This window comes from Typopeltis vanoorti, chromosome 10 (assembly GCF_054136105.1).
Source record: "Typopeltis vanoorti isolate ZY-2024b chromosome 10, IOZ_Tvanoo_1.0, whole genome shotgun sequence".
NCBI classification, from domain to species: domain Eukaryota; kingdom Metazoa; phylum Arthropoda; class Arachnida; order Uropygi; family Thelyphonidae; genus Typopeltis; species Typopeltis vanoorti.
The window spans coordinates 16041838-16064545 of record NC_143558.1 but is presented as its reverse complement, the minus strand read 5'-3'; the positions used below and the strand labels follow the sequence as shown (position 1 = coordinate 16064545).

The 22708-nt window shown below is 36.1% G+C and overlaps 1 protein-coding gene across 1 annotated transcript in view; it reads right to left on the bottom strand.

Moving 5' to 3' along the window:
* Nucleotides 1-22708, bottom strand: part of LOC150102188 (nuclear RNA export factor 1-like) — a 195317-nt gene that overhangs the window by 165923 nt on the left and 6686 nt on the right. Inside the window, exons 2-3 of the mRNA XM_090398890.1 lie at nucleotides 17543-17641; nucleotides 5612-5699 (exon numbers count right to left, since the gene is read on the bottom strand). Coding sequence (XP_090255016.1) covers nucleotides 5612-5699; nucleotides 17543-17641 — 187 coding nt within the window. The remainder of the gene's footprint in view (nucleotides 1-5611; nucleotides 5700-17542; nucleotides 17642-22708) is intronic.

Below are 22708 nucleotides of genomic sequence, written 5' to 3'. Positions count from 1 at the left end.
GAAAACCCACACATACAGGCAGATACTTACACAAACAATCACACCATCATCCTTCTCAACAATATGGCATTTTAAAAACGCTAACCCATAGAGCGAGAGCAATCTGTTCAAATGACAAGGCTCTTACTGCTGAACTGACTCACTTATGCCACACCTTCTTGGCCAACGGCTACAATCCACAAAAAATAAACAAAATACTAAACACTCCTAAGAAACCCCTCCCACCATCCACCACAGAGAACTACAACAAAACAGTCACCATCCCTTACATTAAAGGCACATCCGAAAAGATCTCAAGAATTCTCATTAAACATAAACTACGCACTACATTCAGACCATGTAGCAAATTAGCCACCCTCATCCGCTCACCCAAGGACAGCATTCCTCCTTTATCACATCCAGGAGTCTACCAAGTACCCTGCTCATGCAATCAAGCCTACTATGGTCAAACAGGAAGAACTGTGAATATCCGCATCAGCGAACATAAACGATACGTCCGGAAATATCATTATGGGAAGTCGGGCCTAGCAGACCATGCTCTGGATACCCCTGCACACAGGATCAACTGGAAAAACACAAAAGTACTACACAGAAACCCATATAAATCAGAGAGATTGTTCTTAGAGGCGACAGAAGCCCTAAAACACACCCCAAATCTCAACAAATATGGCTGTATTAACTTGCCGAAGATCTGGGAGACAGTCATATTAAGGAAAAACTAGCACTTTTCTAGGACTCTAGCAATATATGATAGCGTTTTTTTTTTTTTTTTTTTTTTTTTTTTTTTTTTCATATAGAGGGCGCCAAAATCAGGACTCTAGTCTTTGTGTTGCTGCTACAATTTTGTTAATGTACACCATGTTGTCTTAGTCTCGCGTATTGTGACAAACAGTGTTTTTGTGCTCTGAAGATGCTGGTTATAATACCAGCGAAATATCAGCATCAAGTGAATAAATTAATTATTTACTTAGTTTCTGTGTTCTATTATACCGTTAAAATAATAAACAACATAAATATAATTTGTTATGCAGACACAGACATCTACAAAGAAATATTTCATTTTTTACAAATGGTATTTAATTCTTACATTCAATTTTACAAAGAGAAGATGTTTTCACACTTGTAAAGGAGATTTGAAATCATAAGTGTTCAAACATTTAGTTATGAACAGGATGAAATTGAATATCATACTGAAAAGAAAATATGTAAGAAAGTTTTCAAAAGTAACAGTGGAATAACTTTTTCAAGAACTTGTAGACTCAGTGGCACAGTGAAAAAAACATCTAGCGATTCATCCAGAGGCATATATGGTAAAGTTGTGTGCAATGACAGAAAAATCAGAACTCCATGGAAGAATGAGGAAGTAAAAGGCGAACAGAGAAAAATATAAGAAAGCAAAGCAATGTGTAAGAGTAGTTAAACAACAGTCATGGGAAGAAACTGATAATATTTAAAAAAATTCAGCTAAAGCCTTTTTATTCCCGTATATAGGGAGTAGGTGAGGCCGTTTAACCCTATCTAACTTTTGGAGACTGAGTGGGCAGTTCAATCTCCACTGGTACCCAATCAGAGATAGCTGGCCCAAGACTATTACTAATTAACAGGCACGCAGTGAAGAGAGATGGCTCAACAAGTGCAGCTATCTCGTGGTCCCTAACACTCATTTTTAATGTCTGAAATAATGTGGGTTCTACGGTCAATTTTCTTGAGTTTCCGGGATGAAAAACCCGCTTGCCAGTGCCGGAGATCGACTAACTCGGGAACTGGTCGAAAAAAGGCTTAGAAAAATTTCTTCTAGTCGCCGACTAGATTCGAAACTAAGAAGTCTTCCTTTGTATGGTTAAGCGCAGTGGTGTGCAAACACCACATCCACTGAGCTACACAGGCTCCTAAACATCCATACACAATAAATGATAAACAGCAAAAGTTGGCAAAAAGAATAAGAGAAAACTGAAGATATACTAGATTTCCGGAATTACTTTGTAAATCTACTAAAGAAAGAAGAAACTTTAGAAAACATTCAAGAGGAATTCAGTCAAGGGTACATATCAATACAGGAGGTAAGAAAAAAAGTTCATCAAAAACCTTAAATGTGGAAAAGCAGCTGGAGTACCATCATTCAACCACAGATGTTCATTATGTTGGTTGCACTGCATAATTCAAGAAGCATGGTCAGAAAATAGAACAGAGACTGCCAGGATCAGATTTTCAGTTAAAGGCAAATAGTTGAAAAAAAACACAGGAATATAACAAGAATCTGAATTTTGTTTTCGTAGATCTGGAAAAGGCATATGACAGTGTGGAAAAAAGTTGCTCAAAATGTTACAATTATATGGAGTAAATGGGAAAGCAATACACAGTCTATATTTGAGTTGTAAGCAAGCAGTTAGAACTGAAGGATGCAGGAAGATGGTTTGAGGTGTGAGACAAGGGTGAACATTGTCTGCATTGTTATTTTATATCTATGTGAATCACATTATGAAGGAAAGTGGCAGAAAATAAAATAAGTAAATGAATATGCTAATGCTTTTTACTCTACAAAATTAATAGGTAATGCTGTTTAGCCAACTTTTAGAAACTGGAGGACAGCCAATCACATAGCTGGCACAGGACTATCAATGATTTTAAATGGCATCCAGGGAAGAGAGTAAGGCAGACAACTTCTGCCATCTCATGGCCCCTAATGCTATATATCTGATGCTATATTCCTGTATCTGAAACAGTGCAATTTCTACGGTCTATTTTTTTCTTGAGTTACAGGATTAAAAACCTGAGTTTCCAGAAGGGGGAAAAAGAATTATGCTTGATTGTGTGAAAGATCAATTAACTCAGAAACTGTTACAGGAAAGGCTTGGAAAAAGTTCATCTAGCCAGAAACTTAACTTGACTTAAAAAGGTCTTTTTGCAGGCAACCTAGCACTATAGTTGCAAACACCGTTTGTAATTTGCAAATGGCACAAGAACATATAAAGTCTTGACAGGTAACAGATTGATTTGGAGGAAAATTGTAGATAGGAAGTTAGTGGTGATGTAAGTTTTTCATGTACAGGTAGGTATTCAAAAATCCGGCAACCTCCGGACCTGAAGGGTGCCAGATTTTTGAAAATGCTGGATTTTGGATGGTTATATATGCTGTATATTTTTAACAGAAAATGACTACCTGTACAACCTTTAAAGAAAGAAAATTAAACACTAAATGAAAAGCTTATGAAATTTCAATTTTCACCAACTAAATATAACGGAATATCATCGAACTTTTTCCCATCGTCATTCACTTCCTTACAAACATTTGCTTTTTTGATACACTGTCAGAAAAGAAATTTACCAGTTTTTTTTTCTGTTTTTTAATATCATACACTGTTGAAGAACCAATGTCGTATGTTTCACATATGGTTCGCACAGACACGTCACCATGAAGTTTTTTTAGCACTTCCACTCTCTCTGCAATTGACAACGCACGATGTTTACGTTTTACACCTCTTTTCTTTGCTGAACCCATAATGAGGCTATACAGCAGCAAATAAATGATAAAATGAGAAGGAATAAACAGGTTATCGCAATGCTTATTGACTACAACGCCATGAAAACAAACATAAAACAGTGGCGCGCCAATGCGGTAAATTTGAAAATGCGCGCTCCGAAATCCATGCCAGAGATCTGAAGGAACCAGATTATCGATGGCTGGATTTTTGAATGCCTACCTGTAGTACTATCATATCCTGTACACGTCTTGATACATATCAGGAATTTGACAATGATGACAAGTCCATGAAAATGTTAATCTCAGCTCTTTACTTTATGCAGATGTAACATCATTCCACTCCTAAATAAATCCTCATTTTTTTGAATTCAATACCTAAACTGAATAACTGCTGAAACAAATTTCGTATGAAAATGAGCAGTAAAAAGACAGACTGCAATGAAAATAATCAGGAATACTGAAAACGTGAAGTGCATCCTGAGTGAAAAGCCAATACATTACAGCTATTTAGACACATCTTTTAGCGATGATGGCAAATTAAATATGGAAATAGACAACAGAATTAGCAGAACTAGTAGCAAAACTAACTAGTATGATTGGGCGTCATATGAATAAATTATTATTATACGGGCACCTCCATGGAGTCCGAAGACTCGTCACAGGAGACCAAATCTATCATACCTCTCCTTGAACACATTAACAGACAAAGCACTCACTCTGGCAACCCATTCCACTTATATCCCTACTGACACACCTTTATTCAACTTCCAGGGATGACCCCTGTTCTGGTCCCTCTAGCCAAGTGCTGAAACATTTCTCCTGTATCTATTCTATAAAATCCTTTAAGCAAATTAAATGTTTCTATCATATCCCCTCTTTTTCTCCTGTCAACCAACTTCTGCAATTCACACAGCTTCAATCCATCCTCATAAGGAACATTTCACAGGCCACTCACCTCTGAATCCTCTCCACTGATTCCTCACCCCCAAGAAAGTATGGAGACCAGACTTGAAAAGAAACTCTTCTGCTTCCCTATGAGACAGGCTAACTCATCTACATTTGAAAAACCCAGATAAAGATTCATCACGTTCTAGATGGGATTCTAACAGAGGAGTTTGTCAAACCCCACCGAGCTACAGAGGTTCTGGAAAATTAATATGGAATAAGAGAAAAACCAGCCAAAATGCTAAATAAGCTGTACACAAGACCATGTTCAAACCAGTTTCAACTAACAAATTTGAGAGTGGGTGTTAGAAATGAAACACTGACAGGAATTTCAAAGATATGAAAGTACTGAGAAAAACAGAGGAGTGAATGTGCCATTGTTAGCATTTAGGAATACATGAGCACAGCTTATCTAAGGTGTTATGTTCACCTCAACAGAATGGAAGAAAGGCAAGTAAAAGGTCTCTTTTACTAGCCTCTTTTCGTCTCTTTCTAAAAGAAATCAAGATCCAAGTCAATAGATATAGTAAGAAGTGCTTAGAAGAGAAAATCTGACAACATACGAAGAGAAAAAAGATCTGACAATATTAAATTCTGACATATAACAGATTAATTGGGAGGAAAGCTGTTGATAGGAAATTAAAAATGATGAAAACTTTTCATGTAGTCCTACCCAGTATCAACTGCACCCCTTGAGAGTTCACATATCAGGAATTTCATGATGATAATAAGTAATGGAAATTGCCATTATCAAATTATCAAAAACTGTTCTTTAGATTGCATAAGCAATTATTTTTTTAAAAAATGTATTTCTATTAAGAAAAACCTTTCTCAAATTTCTAAAATCATCAATTTTGCATATTTATACAAAAATCAACATATCTCTCGAAGAAGGCTACAAGATAAGCTGTACATATTCAAAAGAAAATAAAAGCATAAAGTGGTGTTTGATAATTTATTTATTTTTTTTTTGGTTTCTTAATATAACCAAATGCTCAGCTAAAAAAAAAAAAAGAAATCATTAGCTTGAGAGAAGAAGAAAAAAAACTCCTCCAAAAAAATTTCTTAGTGGACATCTAAATAAATATATTTTCACCATTATTTCACTTCATAGGTCAACAAAATAAAATACAATATAACATCAATTGCATACATTTAAATTCCAGCTTATTTTAAAATACATACAATCTCTTATCAGGTTGTCTTTCAGGGCCACCACTCATATCAATATCACCTTCATGATCTTCAAGTCTGCCTCTGGAATTTAGATAATCTGAAAAATCAAGACAAATTCATATATTCAAGTTACTTTCATAATTTTTAAAATTTGTTCAGGCATTAAAATATATTAATAAAAATATATAATAACTGTTCAACAAGAAGATTCAACAAATGGACTGCAATATCAAATTAAAACTGACAACACAAACAGAAAAGATTTCCATAATAGAAAATTTTTCGAAGTCAATCACTTAAATTTAACTGGCATTTTTTTTTTTTTTTTAAATATTACCTAGAAATCAAATATCTTTTAAATTATTATTAACAACATCACCTAAAAATAAATACTAGGATTAAAAATATCACCTATTATCTAGAATGACATGAGAATTCCTCTTGCCACTGGGTGATGATAAAAAGTAAATGCTGCTACCTCTAACAAAACAAAGCAAACTAAAAGAATGCTGTCTCCACCCTTTCATTCTCAAGATGGGGAGTGGCTGCCTTTGATGAACAAAAAGGTCCATCAGAGGAAACCAGTCCCCATCTCATCATTAGAGAATTTACATTTACTCACAACTGCATCACCCACACATGGTACTAACATACTATAGGTTGATTAACCAACCTCTTGTGTATGGACTCAACATAAAAATTTGATCTAAATGGTCTTTTGCACTGCTTTCCTAATATGATGTTCTCATGATGCAATACTAAATTATAGTATATTATTATTATAATAGAAATTTATCCTGATGGGAAAATTCTTATCCAAGGTGAAAGTGCAGATAATCCCTTCATCCAGAAATTGTTGCTGTGAAATCTACAAAATCTTAAATAAGTAATTTCAAATCAAAATAACTTCAAATGCATTTGAAAACTTTTCTCATATTAAATAGTCCACAAGAATGTCAGCTGTTGCTATATTACAAATATAAAATTTAAACACAGAAACTATAACTCTATCCATATATTCATATATATGGATATAACTATCCATATTATGATGTTCTCAAATATATCTCAAATGAATATATGGATAGATTAGGACAAAAAATAATAGCACATTCTGCAGTGAATAAGTACAAGAGAGTTTATTGTACTTATTCACTGCAGAATGTGCTATTATTTTTTGTCCTATTTGTGCTAAGGCGATTGATGGAGAAATATAGGGAGATGCAGGCAGAGCTACATATGGTGTTTATAGACCTGGAAAAGGCGTACGACAGGCCAGACAGGAGGTGTATGAGGAAGAAGGGGGGGTGTCGGAAAAGTATGTGAGGTTGGTGAAGGAGATGTATGAGGGAGCGAAAACTCGGGTCAGGTCTAGTGTCAGCATGACAGAGGGGTTCCCCATTGTCGTAAGATGTACTAGTGGTCATGGATGACCACTAGTACATCTGGTCATGGATGTACTAGTGGAAGACGTCAAGAAGGAGGCACCAGGGAGCATGATGTTTGCTGATGATATTGTTCTCTGCGAATCATCCCGAGAGAAGCTTGAAAAGGCCCTGGAAGAGTGGAGAAAGGTATTGGAGGAGAGAAGCATGAAAATGAACCGGGTAAAGACCGAATATATGTCAATGGGGAGTGACGAGGATATGATCATACGACTCCAGGATGAAAGGTTAACTTCAGGGAAGAAATTCAAGTACCTTGGGTCGGTCGTCGGGAGGAATGGTGACCTGGATGAGGAAATACAGCACCGAATAACATGCGGATGAACTGGAGGAAGATGAGCGGGGTCCTGTGCGCCAAGAGAGCAAGTTGCAAGATGAAAGGAAAGCTGTATAAGATGGTGGTGAGGCTGGCGATGCTCCATGCCGCAGAGATGTTGGCCTATAACAAAGGCACAGGAGAGGAAGATGGAGGTGGCAGAGATGCGGATGTTGAGATGGATGAGTGGTGTGACAAAGAAGGACAGGATAAGGAATGACTACATCGGAGGGACGATCAAGGTGGGACCGATCGGTAAGAAGGTACAAGAAAGCAGGCTGAGGCGGTTCAATCACGTAGAGAGAAGGACTGAGGAGTATGTTGGTAAACAAGTGGAGTGTATGGCGGTGGAGGGAAGGAGGAAAAGAGGCAGGCCCAAACTCAGATGGAGGGATAAGGTGGCAGAGGATCTCAGGGAGAAAGGATGGAGTCGGGAAGATGTCCTGGACTGGAGAATCTGGAAGAAGAAGATTAAAGATTGGAACGCCGACCCAGTTTAACACAGGATAAGGCATAGCGAAAGAAGAACTAGTTTTGTGAAAATTCTTGTTACACATAAAAAGGACAAATCTACCCGATATATATATATAAAATGATAAGCCTGTTTATGTCACGTTTTTTGAAATGTTTTGAAACTCAGAGGCTACCCTGAGTGTCGAATCTTCAAAATTCGAGTAATCAGAATTCAAGGAGAACTGACCTACCAGTCCGGACCCCGCCCCCCCCCCCCTTATCGAGTATTCAGAATTCAAGGAGAACTGGCCTACCAGTTCAGAACAAGGGGTTGGGTGCCATAGGCATCCAAAAGGGCATCTTCAACAGGAGTCTTCAAAAGGGCACCCTTTTGAAGACTTGACACTCAGGGGCTACCCTGAGTGTCCAGTGTTCAAAATTCGAGTCATCAGAATTCAAGGAGAACAGCCTATCAGTCCAGAACACTGGGGGGGGGGGGTATTCCCTCCTCTTTCACCTCTCAATTATCCAGGCACCTACCAGGAGCCTGAACAGTCTGGACTTGTGGAACATACTCTTAACACTAAAATAGAGTTCACTGGAACAAGAGTTCTTCATAAGTCGTTTTCTCATAGAACAGCTTTAAAGAAACATGGGAAACTTTACTTCATTGTTTAACTAAACAGATCCAATGGTCTATGTCTATCCCCTTTGTGAGGAATAGTATTTTTTAAACCATTTTTTCCCCTTTGGAAAGTTTAGAAATTATTTACCTTTTATACTTATTTTGCATTAGCTACTCAGCTGGTGCTTTTTAGAATCGTCTCTTTATGTTTAATTGCCATTCTGTGATCTTGTAGTGACAATGTCTATGATATTTATTCAAAAAATTCTACATTAATAATAAGGTTTTTACGAGTTTTTCTTCAGTTTTATAATTCTTTTCATTATGCCAACTCACAGTATTTCATTATTGAAACAAGAAAGACTGTTCTAAGTTTTGTTCTAGTTTCTGATTAGAGGAACTTTTTTCGTAAGCCTTTCTTCAATTTGTTCCAGAGTTGGTCAATCTCTGGTACAGGCAAGTATGTCCCCCCCTCTACCCTCCCGGAAAGTGTGGTTTATCATCTAATAAACTGAAGAAAATCACTTGCACTGTTTCCAACAAGTAGAAAGGTTTATTACAGCTTTTAATTTTTCAAGAATTTTTCAACATATACTAGAATATTAATTATAAAAAACTTTAATTAATACTTTCCTATATTTCAGAAGTGTTACACTCTCATCATCATGGATCACAAAAAACAATATGTGCATGTACTCACTAACACTGAGCAAATGAAGCTGAATAAAGGTAACAGAAGTCTTGGCTTTGGGCTGATGTTCTTAAAATGTATGCTTCCCAGATTTGGGACAGTCTCATGCACCCAAATTTGTTGAGTATTTGTTCAGTGTTAGTGCCTGCATGCACATATCATTGTTTTTTGTGATCCCTGATGATGGCAATGTAACAGTGCTGAAATATAGGAAAGTATTAAAGTTTTTTTTATAATTAATATTCTAGTATACATTATAATTTCCTGAAAAATTAAAAGATATGCATAAACAACATATAAGCTTATCTACAAGAATTAGAAAGGTTTATGTATTGGTAGTACATGCTAGTTTATTTAAGTACTGATTCACAGCACAGAATGATAAGAAAACAATTAATATTTATAAACTTATTAGCTGATATTCTGCAGGTGTTTTATCCAGCATCTTCTGAGCACAAGAATAGTTTTTCACAGTATATGAAACAACAATTTGGTATAACAGTGGAACTAGTCAAATTCTTCATAGCCATGGTCGACTCTAAAAATAATGCCACTGCTATGAAGAATTCTCCTAACCTGAACAAGTAAGGTTGTATTAATTTGCGAAAAATTTGGGAGATTTATCTTAAGATTAATGTTTGGATAACTATAATACTTTTTTCTTACAATATAAGAGGGCTCCAAATTAGGACTTTACACCTTTTGTCCATTACAATTTGAACTATTTCACCAACTTATTGTTGTGTGTAAAATAACATGCTGCTTTGGAATCCAATATAGTTCATTTGGTGTGGTTAATACCATTAAAATAAATTATAACATTCAACACCAAAGCTTGTCCATTATATTGAAATTGTTACTGCTGGCTTTCTTCAAGAATGGCAGTATTAGAATCTTGCCATGTATATGTTACCGCTAAAGCTCGAAAGCCGTTAATGTGCACATTACCTAGCTAATCTGCAGATTAACTGATTTGCTCCGTTAACGTGCAGAATCAAGAGTTTTCCGCATTTTACCTAGGTAATGTGCACATTATCGGCTTCCTTATCGTTAAAGTTCAAAAGTTTGTTTCTGTCATTTCCTTTCCCTACTCCTTCCCCCCTCTCCCTCCACTTTTAGTTTGGTTTTTTAATAAGAAACATAATTTTATCATATGTTTTCAAATTCATTTCCTTAATTGTAATAATATTTTAAACCGTTTGATTCTTTGTATTATAGTTTTTTAATTGATTGATGATTGATTCTATCAACTAATTTTTGATTGTTTGATTGTATTAACTTGATTCTTTAGATATCGAAAAATAAATAACATTACGTTAATTTAAGCGTACAGAAACGTTGCTGTTGTTCCAGCAAAGATCTTATTTTCACTTTAACGAGTGCCTAGTAGGTAATTTGCAGATTACCTAGGTAATTTGAGAAATGAAACAATTTTCGGCACATTAACGGATCACCCTAGTTAATCTGCACAATACCTAGATAATCTGCAGAATAACTGATTTCTGCACTTTAGCGGTAACATATATCCTAGTATTCATCAAACACATTGTCCTAAAGCTATTGATGATACTGATGGTATTTATACACAAATGCCAGGAGCATCAAAAACAAAGGGGTTGAGTTCGTTGCTTTATTGAATATGATGTGGCATAAGATTGTTGACATTACTGAAACCTGGCTATCAGAATCAGATATGGTAACTGGGATTGAGTGTAATGAGTACACTATTTTTAGGAATGACATAATAGATAGCAGAGGAGGGGAGACTATTAATGAGATCAGACAACATAAGATCAGTTAGGGTAGAAATGCAAGAAAACAGTGATTGTAACAATGTTCCATGTAGTTTGAGGCTATCTGGTGTGAAGTGGCAGCTAACAGAATAAATATATGGAGGGGTTTGCAGGGGATGAAGAAATGCATCTCCCATTTAGCCTTATGGGTACTAAACGAGTGATTATTATGGGTGACGTTAATTATTCAAAGGTTGAATGGGTAGAATAGAAATCTCATGACAGAATGAAGAGGAATTTTACTGAATTGTTGCGAGACAACTTTCTCAAGCAGCATATGAAAGAAGGAACTCATAATCAAACAGTGTTAGATTTGTTCCTAGCTTCAGAAGGGCTCTCTGTTAAGAATATGACTATTTTACTATCAGTTGGTAATAATGATCATGCTGTGCTTTCTTGGGAAGTATCTATTTATATGGATGTTCCCACAGGAACAGGTTACATGCTGAACTACAATTGGAAATGAAATATGAATGAACTTAGGAGAATACTATCTTCCATGGTATCAGTTTCTGAATGGGAAAAATGTCAGCAATGCATGGGAATCTTTGAAAAAGTGCTTAAATGAGGCAGTATCTGAATGTATCTCTAGTGTTCAAAGAATAAATAGGTGCAACTTTATTAAGCAAGAGATCCACAAGAAGAAGATGTAGAAGATTAAGGAGAGAAGTTATGAAATATATAAAGCGCAGGCCAGAAAAGTAATGAGTATTGTGCAGAAAGCTAAATTGGAGAATGAAAAGATACTGGCTATGCAGGCTGAATGCAATACAAAAGAATTTTATCGTTATGCTGCAAGCAAAAGAAAGAATGTGGAATAATAACTTTACTGAATGCAGATGGCACTCTAGTGAGATTGTTCAATTAATGAGTGCTCACTTTGCTAAGAATCAACCAGGTGTGTTTAATATGGTGCACAGTGCTACTGCTATATTAAATAAAGAGTTACAGGAGCAGGAAAAATGAAGTTAAACAGCTATTCCATAACCTGGATAAGAATTTGTCAATAGGGATAGATAAAATATCAGCATGTCTGCTAAAGGAATATTCAACTGAATTGGCTAGGCCTTTCACATATGTGTATAACTTGAGTCAGGAGTGATACCACAAGAATGGAAGGAATGTATGATACATTGCACAAAAGTGGTGCAAAAACTGATGTGTAACTACAGACCTATCAGTATCTGTAGCACAGCAGTGAAGATTTTAGAGAAGTTGGAAATAACTCGCATACAGAAATGGGTAGACAAACAAGCTATGCTCTACAAGGAGCAGCACAGGTTTACTAAGGATGGTCATGGTTCAAAAATTTGCTCATATTTTATAATAATGTTACGGCTGAGTTGGATAAAGGGAATGGATCCACTATCATAATGTTGGATTTTGCTAATATTGTATCAAATATTTTAGCAAAATCCAACATTATGATAGTTGCATAAACTAGAGAATATGAAATTTGAATGTAAACTCTTGAAATGGATCAGTAAATGGTTGACAGACAGATATATGAAAAAGTGGCATACAGTAAATGTGAATGTCAGATTTAAGGTGACAAGTGGTGTACCTCAGGGTTCAGTCCTTGGGCCATTGTTGTTCAATCTATACATTAATGATATTAAGAAGGGTTTAACAGGAGATGCGCAATTGTTTGCCAATGTAACGATAGACAGGGCAATCAGGGATGCTACTGATTTTTTTTTTTTTTTTATGTTGAGCCCATAAATGAGACGTTGGTTGATCGACCTATAGTACATTAGCACTGTATAAGGGAAGTGGGTTGGGAAAGGGGAAACTTGTTTACATTTGCTTTAAAAGCCTGTCTATTACATTCTTTGAGAAACAGGCTTTTAAATAAAAAAAAAAAAAAACATACCATGGGGAAGACTATTCCACAACGCAGCAGCAGGGATTAAGGAGGAAAACAAATTTGTTCTGTGGGTTTCAGCGTACTGTGAAGGGATGTTTGGCAGCTGCACATGTTCCAACAGGCTTAGTACCAACTTGGGGAATTATTGATGCTATTTCAGATGAACATTTGCCATAGAAATATTTGTAGAATACACAAATTGCAGAAACCAAATGACTGTGTAAAAGTGGGAGATAATTGGTAAAAGAGTTAGTTGGTAAGAGATGGATGTTAATCTATCTAATTGCTTTCCTCTATATTGAGTCAAGCATTTTGAGAGCACTCTCTTAGGTCCCTACTCCAAATATGAGAGCAGTATTCAATAGCTAGACGGATTTGTGATTTGTATAAGATTCACAGCTATTGAGAGGTGAAGTAATAACACCTACAGCAAAAAAGAAATCCTAGATTTTTTTTAGAAGCTGAGGATGTAATGGTTGTAATACATTTATGCCAGGAGAGGTTTGATGTTGGCGATTCCAAGAAGAGAAATCTCATCTTATCTGGAAATTTGAGTGTTGTCAAAAATAATACTGGAAAAAATGTTTCTTTTTTGGTGAGAAATAAGATAGAACTGAGTTTTACTAGCACTGAAATTGATGAGGTTATCTGAACCCCCATTGAAGGATGACTTGGGTTGGGCGTGAAATGGATGTGCAACCTTCAACCACCACTGCCCTCAATTCTGAGGGACTTGAGATTCACCAAACTTCTCCATGGCATTTGTTCATAGATAATATATGTGAGTAAACCTCCTGGTGATCGGCAGCAACTGAATCCATGCTGTTGGTCGCTTAATAGTTGGGAATTGGTTTTCTCCATCACTTTAGATAGAACTGAGGTAAGTGAGATTTGCGGTAATTGGATAGCTGTGACTTGTCACCCTTCTTGGGAATGGGTTGAATATAAGCCAATTTCCAGGTGTGGGATAGATACCGGTGGAGTAAGAAAGTATATATAGGCGAAATAGGAGAGGAGTCAGTTCTGAGGCACTTCAGGACAAGAGGGCATTATATGGTGGGCATTTACCATTGTCAATTATGCATGCATTGGAAGCAAAGTCAGGAGATTGGCAATAGACAACAGAATCAATAAAGCTGGTATGGTAGCATGTCAACTGAATAAATTTATATGAAATAAGAGAGAAATTAGTCGGAACACTAAATTAGCTTGGAACACTAAATTTGAACACTGCATACAAGGCAGTGTTCAAACCAATTTTAACTTATGGATCTGAGAGGTGGGTTAGAAATAAAACACTTGAACAAAGACTGGACCACAGATATGAGTCCTGAGAAAGATTAGAACAGATGGCTTCGACGGCAACATCATATTAAAAACGAGAATATTAGGAAAGAACTGAACATTGTTAGCATTCAGGAATGTGTTATCAGAGATAATCTTAGGTGGCATGGTGACTTAAACAGAATGGGAGAGAAAAGATTAGCAAAACAAGTGTTCTCTGCTAGGTTGGCAGGAAAAAGACCCACAGGAAGACCAAGATATAAGTGGATTGATATAGTAAAAAGTGCCTTAGAGCATTCTTCAACCTTTTTTTTTTTTTTTTACACCTGCAGACTGGGAAAAATAGAAATATTTTGAGGACTGGCTGATGGCTAAGAGGCTAAGACAGAAACATAAACCAATGGAGATAGTATTTTATTTATTAAATCCAATGTTACAAACTTACAATTTTTAGCTAGTGCGACATCTGCTGCTGCTTAGAGGTTAGAAAATTTGATATACGCAGCTGGAGCATTATTTCTGAGAAACAAAACGCTGCAATAACATCCATTCGATTTCTCTGTTTGGTTTTTTTATTACTGACATGGCTGAAAAATCTTTTCACACAAATAGGAAGTCAAAAAAAATGACCAACAATTTGATAGCTTTATAACTCAGAGATGGATATTCTTTTTTGAGTGATATCCAAAATTGAGACAATGACTGCATTTTATGTCTGGACACCAGAGTGATATTAGAAGACAACTCGATCAGCATTTCTTTTTCACGAGAATCAAGTGCGCATGATTTTATATCTTCCAAGACAGGATTATTAATCCAGGTTACCTTTACGAGGATCCTCATTTTCAGGGAAATAATTATTAAAGTTTTCAGCTTTAGCCTTAAATGTTGACTTATTTTGTTGATTATGACTTTCTTGTTGACATCAGCAGCAATCAGAAATTCTCCCAAAAGTAGAAACATTTCCATATCATCCGCTTGTACGTGACTATCCCAAAGAGTCAGCTTCTTTTTGGACGTATCCATTTTATTTCTCGGTGTAAAAAAATTGGCATAGGACCCCTGAAGAGAAATATTAAGTTTGTTAAGAAGACTAAATATGTCTGCCATATATGCGAGCTTAGCCATCATTCCTCATTCAACAAAAGCTCTACTAGGTCAGATATTTGCTCTCGCAGAAACTGCTTTACTTCTTCCCTCAGTTCGAAAAGGCGTGCAAGAATCCTTCCTTTCGATAACCACCTCACTTTTGCACGGAGAAAATGTTGGTGGTGTAAGTACATACTCTCACAGTGTCGTGAACAGCCTGGAGTTCATAGCTCAACTACAAATTTCATTAATGATCTTCACTGCATCATTCATCACAGTGTTTAGTTCAGTAGAAAGCTTCTTTGCAGCTAGGTGCTCACGGTGGATCATACAGTGAGTGGACAAAACTTCTGGGTGCATGATTTCCTTTATTTTCGCAACTACTCCTGAGCGATGTCCATACACACTCAGACGCATTTGCTCCAAAGCCCTGCCTGCGCTTGAAAATACCGATCAAGAGCATTAAATATCTCTGAACTAGTGATCTGTCCAGGCAACAAAGAAGTTCTTCCCTTAAGTCTTCATCTTCATTATACCTCACGAAGCAAAATAGGATAGTATGGTTACTCACGTCAGTTGATTCATCAAGTTGAATTGCAAAACATCTCTATTTCTTTATTCCCTCTACAACTTGCTTTTCAATATCGGAATATCAATAATTCTCCTCTGAATGGTGGCATCCGAAAGCGATATAGCCACCAGTTTTTTTAGTGGCTTCCGGACCCAAAATTTCTCGTACAACATCTAAGATGCAAGGCTTTACTAACTCCTCACCAATAGTAAACAGTTTTTTCATTTTAACTATTCGAAGAGCAACTAAATAAGACACTTGAAGCAACGACTTGTCACTAGTCATCATCATTGTCATTCACTTTTCATCTGGTCACGTAATCTTTGAAAAAAGTCCAGTGGCTTATCAAAATCTCTATGCTTCGAATGCAAATGACGAGCAAGTTTCGAAGATTTCAGAGTGTCATTTGACAGAATTTTGGAACATACTACACACAAAGGCCGTGGCGACAGTTCACTGCTAGGGGCTACAATGAAACCAAGCTTTAAATAGTTCTTGTCGAAATGCCTAACAAAGTTTCCTTTTCTTTTTTTGGTTTGTATTGTACATTTCCAAGTATCAACATATTTCTTTTTCTTTGTTTCTTCTAAACTTAAAACACTAGTACTTGGCATACTTTCTGTACCATCACTACTTTTCTCCTGAATATTTTCCTTGCCTCTACTAAAGGTTAAAAGGTTTTCTGTTTGACTTTTTTTGTCTCCATTTTCTAGGGTTTCAAATTTTACAAAAGAAACAACTTGTTTTCTGAAATACCACAACACAATATTAGAAAACAATACGGACGAGCACAATAAAATAAGAATTTTTGCAACGTGTCGTCGACAGGTGAGCCGACACAATACTGGCATGCAATGGCCACTCACACTTCGCCTATACTTTGGGTGCTACATTGTCGTGTACAGCGTCCCGCTTGCCGTGCAACAATGTAGCGCCCGAATTATGTAGCCGCTACATGATTTTTTCAGGAAAATTTTTGGCAGACCACAGACTGAAGAACAGGGCCTTAGAAGATAGAAATATCAGATCTGATGATGTTGGAGTCTTGATAGGTAACAGATTAAATTGTAGATAGGAAGTTAGTAATTTCCTATCTACATACTAACTTCCTCCTATCTATTCAAGTATTTCATGTCCTATCATATCCTGTACACCTTTTGAGCGCACATATCTGGTATTTGATGATGATGAAACTGAAGAGCTTTGGGCTGTCTTTTCACTATGTCAGAGTATCGATGTAGGAACCAAGGTACTGAAAATCATTCACTTCTTCAAGAATGTGGTCATTTAGAACATTTTCTTTAGTGCTTCAGTCTGCTGTTGACTATCAACCCAGTCAGTGGTAATTTTTACATAAATTATCTAGATAGTTTGGGGCAGTCTGAGTCAGGAAAGCAAAGACTACTTGGGTGGATTTGTCCTGCAGAATCTACTGAAGTTATTTCATAACATATCTTTCATTAAAAAGGAACTCTTAAAAAATAACATCACCCAACTTTACAGAGAGACAATGGTGTACTTAGTTACTGTGTGACCAAGAGTTCATTCATCTACAAAAAATTAAATTATGAAAGATTAATTCCAAAACAACCTATTTGCAAATTTTTTTTTTTAATATTTTGGATGTCACCTATTAGAAAATTGATTAATAATTTGCAAACATACATTTGCCAACATGAGTGAGAACTGATCATTACCTTGCCTGCAAACATTAATTATGCAACTAATTGGGATAAGGTAAAAAAAAAAAAAAAAAAAAAAAAAAAAAAAAAAAAAAAAATTAAATTTTAGCTAAAAAGAGATTACCTTCAAATTTTCTCCCATGTTTACGTGATCTCATTTTATTAAATCGACCTGTGTTGCCCATAACGGCTATACGACGTTGGCCTCCACGATCATCGTGTTCTGAAAAGAAAAATAAATATATACATATGTGCAGTAGTCCTCCCTTATCCACGGAAGATATGTTCCAAGACACCCTGCATATACCTGAAATCATGGATAGTACTGAACCCTAATTCTATGTTTTTTCCTATACATACATACATGCCTACGATAAAGTTCAATTTATAAAATAGGCAGAGTAAGAGATTAGCAACAATAACTAATAATAAAATAGAACAATTATAACAATATGAATCTCGTTATGTGAACCTCGGCAAACATTTTTTTTATTATTATTATTTAATATATATATATATATATATATATATATATGCCAGCCTGGTTGGCTGAGTGGTTAGCATATCTGCTTTCCAGCCAAAAAGCTGCAGGTTCGAATCCTGCCATGGGCATGGATGGTTGTGATTGTCTGTGAAAATACTTGTGGTGGTTAGCAATAGATGGCATTGGTGTAGTTGTGGTTCATTGTAGTTGGTGAATTGAGTTGGTGGAGACAGAGTTGCAGAGTAGGTGCCCTCACTTGATGAGTCTTTGAACTCCTTGGAGGTGCCACGTAATAATAATATTTATGATGTTCAGAACTTTCACCTTTTTCACTTAAAAGGAAGCACTTTATGGCTTCTCTCTGGTATATCCGAATTGCCAGCATCACTACTCTTGTGCGTTGGGGCCATAATTAAGTAAAATAAGGATTAATTGAACACATGTACTGTGATACTGTAACAGTCAATCTGATAACCGAAAACTACTTAGAACGGCATGCAATTTAAAACTTATGAATTGTCTATTACTAAAAGAAAGAGCCATGTGCTTCATTTAGGCGATGTAAAATTACATTGGCAAAGTGGATATTAGATCCAACATTATTTCAAAGCCAAATGCTTGTAGAGACTATGAAAGTGTCGTAAGTTGACCTGAGAGCTTACGAGAATACAATCCTTGGCATCTCCAAATTGCCTTACATTGCACTATTTGACTTAGGTAGCTAAGGCAACTCGGAGATGATGCCAAGGATTGTCTTCTTGTAAGATTTCATGTCAACTTATGAAACTTTCATAGTCTCTACAAACATTCAGCTTTGAAATAATGTTGGATCTAATATCCACTTTGCCAAATGTAATTATAAATTATTTATTTCTGGAATTTTTCATTTAACATTTTATAACAGATATCGAACCCACGGATGAGGATTATGGTATATGTGTAAAACAAAAATAAAATTCATTACTATCACTTCAAAAAAAAAAGTCTTACGAAGAATGAAATTTGCTTGAGGAGCATCAAAATGACACATTTTATTATCTATTTTGAAATCAGGTTAGCTTCTCTCAGATCTGTTTAATTTCGAATCTAGGAAAAGTTTTGTTCTTTAAATTTCAAGAAGCACAAACAGCCATGGTACAGTATGTTATCCTATTTAAATGGCATTAAATATCATTAAATATAATCTTACTACAAAATAAACACAAATTGTCTTAAAAAAGGTATACAGGCTGTGGTACATGACCACAATTCTTTTATGCAGACATTCATGATTTCAAAAATTTTCCGATTTGAATAAATAGAATATATAATTAATTAATAATAATAATAGTTAATAATAGAGAAAAGAAGAGAATACATATTAAAATATGTTCATACACACAGTAATAATGTTAATAATCACAGTACATATTAAAATGCATATTAAAGTATAGCCAGCCTGGCTGGCCGAGTGGTTAGTGTATCCGCTCTCCAGTTCAAAGGCTGTGGGTTCGAATCCCGCTGTGGGCATGGATGTTTGTGATTGTCTTTGGAAATACTAGTGGTTGTGGTCGGCAATAAATGGATTGAGTGGCAGAGACAGAGTTGTAGAGCAAGCGCTCTCCCCTGATGAGTCTTTGGACTCCCTGGAGGTGTCTAATAATAACATTGTTACAAAAATAAATATATTTTGGTTCGAGGACACATAGTGTTGGTTGGCAAATTTAGTGCTCCTGTAAAGCTGGTGATTTTTGTCTGTTTTTATTGTGTTTTTCCTTAGAAAATTAGTGTTTGGTAGTATACTGGTGTAGATTTTAGTGTTTTATAGTGTATTCAGTATTTATCATATTTTTTTATTAAGATATTTTAATATTTAGTATACGTATAAAATGGTTTTAATACGTATACTAATACATATACACTATAATGGCTTAAGCCAAAAAAGGGGAAAGAAAGGTAATGCTAAAAAAAAGCACCGCAGGCGAGAACAAGAAAATTGCAAAAAGTTGAGAGACGTTTAAATGAGCATAGGTACAAAAAGAAAAATGAACAGGAAAATAAGAAACAACAAAGCATGGAAACAGGTAAGTCAGGAAATAACGAAAATCAGGTAAGTGACATCGTTAATAAAAAGTTAATAATATGGTGATGAGAGTTATGACATCGAGTTTTCCTGGAGCGAAAATTAAAAATATAACTCAAGTAATTCAAAAAACAGAAAAGAAAAGTAAACGAAATTGTAGTTGTAGTAGGAATGAACAATTTAACTGGCAATAAGTTCAGCATGAGAGAGGACATGAAAGGGTTGCTGGAAGAGGCAAGAGTGAATAGTGAGCATCGAATTGTTTGCCATCTATGTAGAAAGAATGGATGTAAAAAGAACTAGCATCCATTCTTTCGATGTAGAAAGAATGGATGCGAGTTTTTGGATGTGTGGAGTGAGTTTGTGGGAAGATTGGATTTGTATAACAGGGATGGCCTACACCTGAATAAGTGTGATGTGAGAAGTCTGGGAAAAACTAATAACTCGAATGAGACCTCACACAGAGTCAGGGACACTAAATTATAAAGGGAAGAATGGTGTGAATGCGAGTGTAAGAGTGACAACGTTACATAACTGTGTTAATGATGGGAATGGGCTTTGTCATGGAAATGTTGACAAGACGAGAATGATTTTGGGTTTGTTTTCGTCCGGTTCAGACCCATCACATGTGTGCAAAGATGTCTACATGTGTAAGGCATTAGAGAAGAATAGAGATCTGCAAGTTGTCCAACTGTGTCAGGCAGACTGAGGCAACAAAGGGGTAGATTTTGTTGCCTTAGTCAATATATTGCGACCTCAGATTGTAAGAATTAGTGAGACCTGGCTATCAGAATCAGACATACTAACTGGTATTGAGTGTCATGGGTACAGCATTTTTAGGAAGGATAGAGTGGATAAGAGAGGAGGGAGCATGCTGCTAATGATAGTGGATGACTTAAATCCAGTTAGAGTTGAGACCTATGAATGCAGTAATACTATTAACAATATTTCATGTGGCAGTGAGTTTGAAGCCATCTGGTGTGAGGTGGAATCTAACAAGACAAATTATATAGTGGGATGTTGTTACAGACCTGGTGGATCGGTTGCTGGTGATGAAGAAATGCATCATCAAATAGAAAAGGTGAGTGCAAAAAGAGTAACCATAATGGGAGACTTTAATTATCCAAATATTGATTGGGTAGCAGTAGAATCTCATAAGAAGAATGAAAATATATTTATTGAGCTGTTAAGGGACAACTTCCTCAAGCAGCATGTGACAGAAGGAACTCGAGGTCAAAGAGTGTTAGATTTGATTATAGTGTCAGAGTGTTTCAGTTAAAGACTTAACTATTCTGCCTCCAGTTGGTGACAGTAATCATGCGGTATCACTTAGGAAGTAACTAAGTTTATGAATGTTCCATTCAGAAAAGGTTACATGCTGAACTACAAAGGAGGAAATTATAACCAACTGAGGAGTATACTGAGTTCAGTGGAATGGGATCGGTTGCTGGATGGAAAGAATATCGACAGTGCATGGGAAGCATTTAAACAATATTTAAATGATGCGATATCAGAATGTGTCCAGAGATTTCGAAGAATAAATAGAGTAGGAGTCAAATGGATGTGTAATCTTATTAAGCAAGAGATTTGTAAGAAAAGGACGATGTAGAAGGAATACCATTTGCATAAGGATGACGTCCGTTATGAACATTATAAGCAGCAGGCTAGAATAGTCACAACTGTTGTATGAAAAGCAAAGTCTGATTATGAAAAGAAACTGGCTCTGCGTGCTAAAGACAATCCATAAGAATTCTATCGATATGCTGCAAGTAAAAGAATGAATATGAAAGAATAACTCTTCTAAATACAGATGGCATGAGGGTTACAGATGCAGAAGAGGTTGTTCAGTTAATGAGTGCCCATTTCGCTAAAAGCTATCAACCTCGTGAACGCAACATTGAGCTCACTGTTACCTCTTCACTAGATGAAGGAACGCAGGTGAGTGAGGGCAAGGTATTAGAGCTGTTGCAAAGACTGAATAAGAATTCAGCAATAGGGACTGATGGAATATCAGCATGTGTGCTAAAAAAGAGTGTTCAGCTGAACTGGCCATTCCTTTGACTAGGATGTTTAATATGAGTCTCAGAACAGGGAAGATTCCACAGGAATGGAAGGAATGTATGGCAATTCCATTGCACAAGGGTGATGCAAAGATCAATGTATCCAACTATCGACCAAATTGTATCTCAGGAGTGGTAGTGAAGATTTTGGAAAAATTGGTTAGGGTCCGCATTCAGAAATAGGTTGACAATGAATATCTACTTTGCAATGAACAACACTGATTTACTAAGGGAAGGTCATGTTTTAGCAACTCGCTCACATTCTATAACAATGTTACCATTGAAATAGACAAGGGGAATGGATACACCATGATACTTTTGGATTTTGCTAAGGCTTTTGACAGAATACAGCATGGCAGATGCTGCATAAATTTGAGAAAATGGGTTTGGATTATACAACAGGAGCATGGATAAGAGGATGGCTGACTGACATATATCAAAAAGTGGTATATGGGGGATCTGAGTCTGCAAGGTTTAAGGTAACAAGTGGTGTACCACAAGGATCAGTGCTTGGTCCACTGTTATTCAATCTGTACATTAATGATATTGGGAAGGATTTGACAAGCGACATACAGCTATTTGCTGATAATGCAAAGATAGGCAGGATAATCAGGAATGCTGCTGATACGCAGTCTTTGCAGAATGATTTGAATAGGCTGGAATTGTGGGCATGGGAAAATGGGC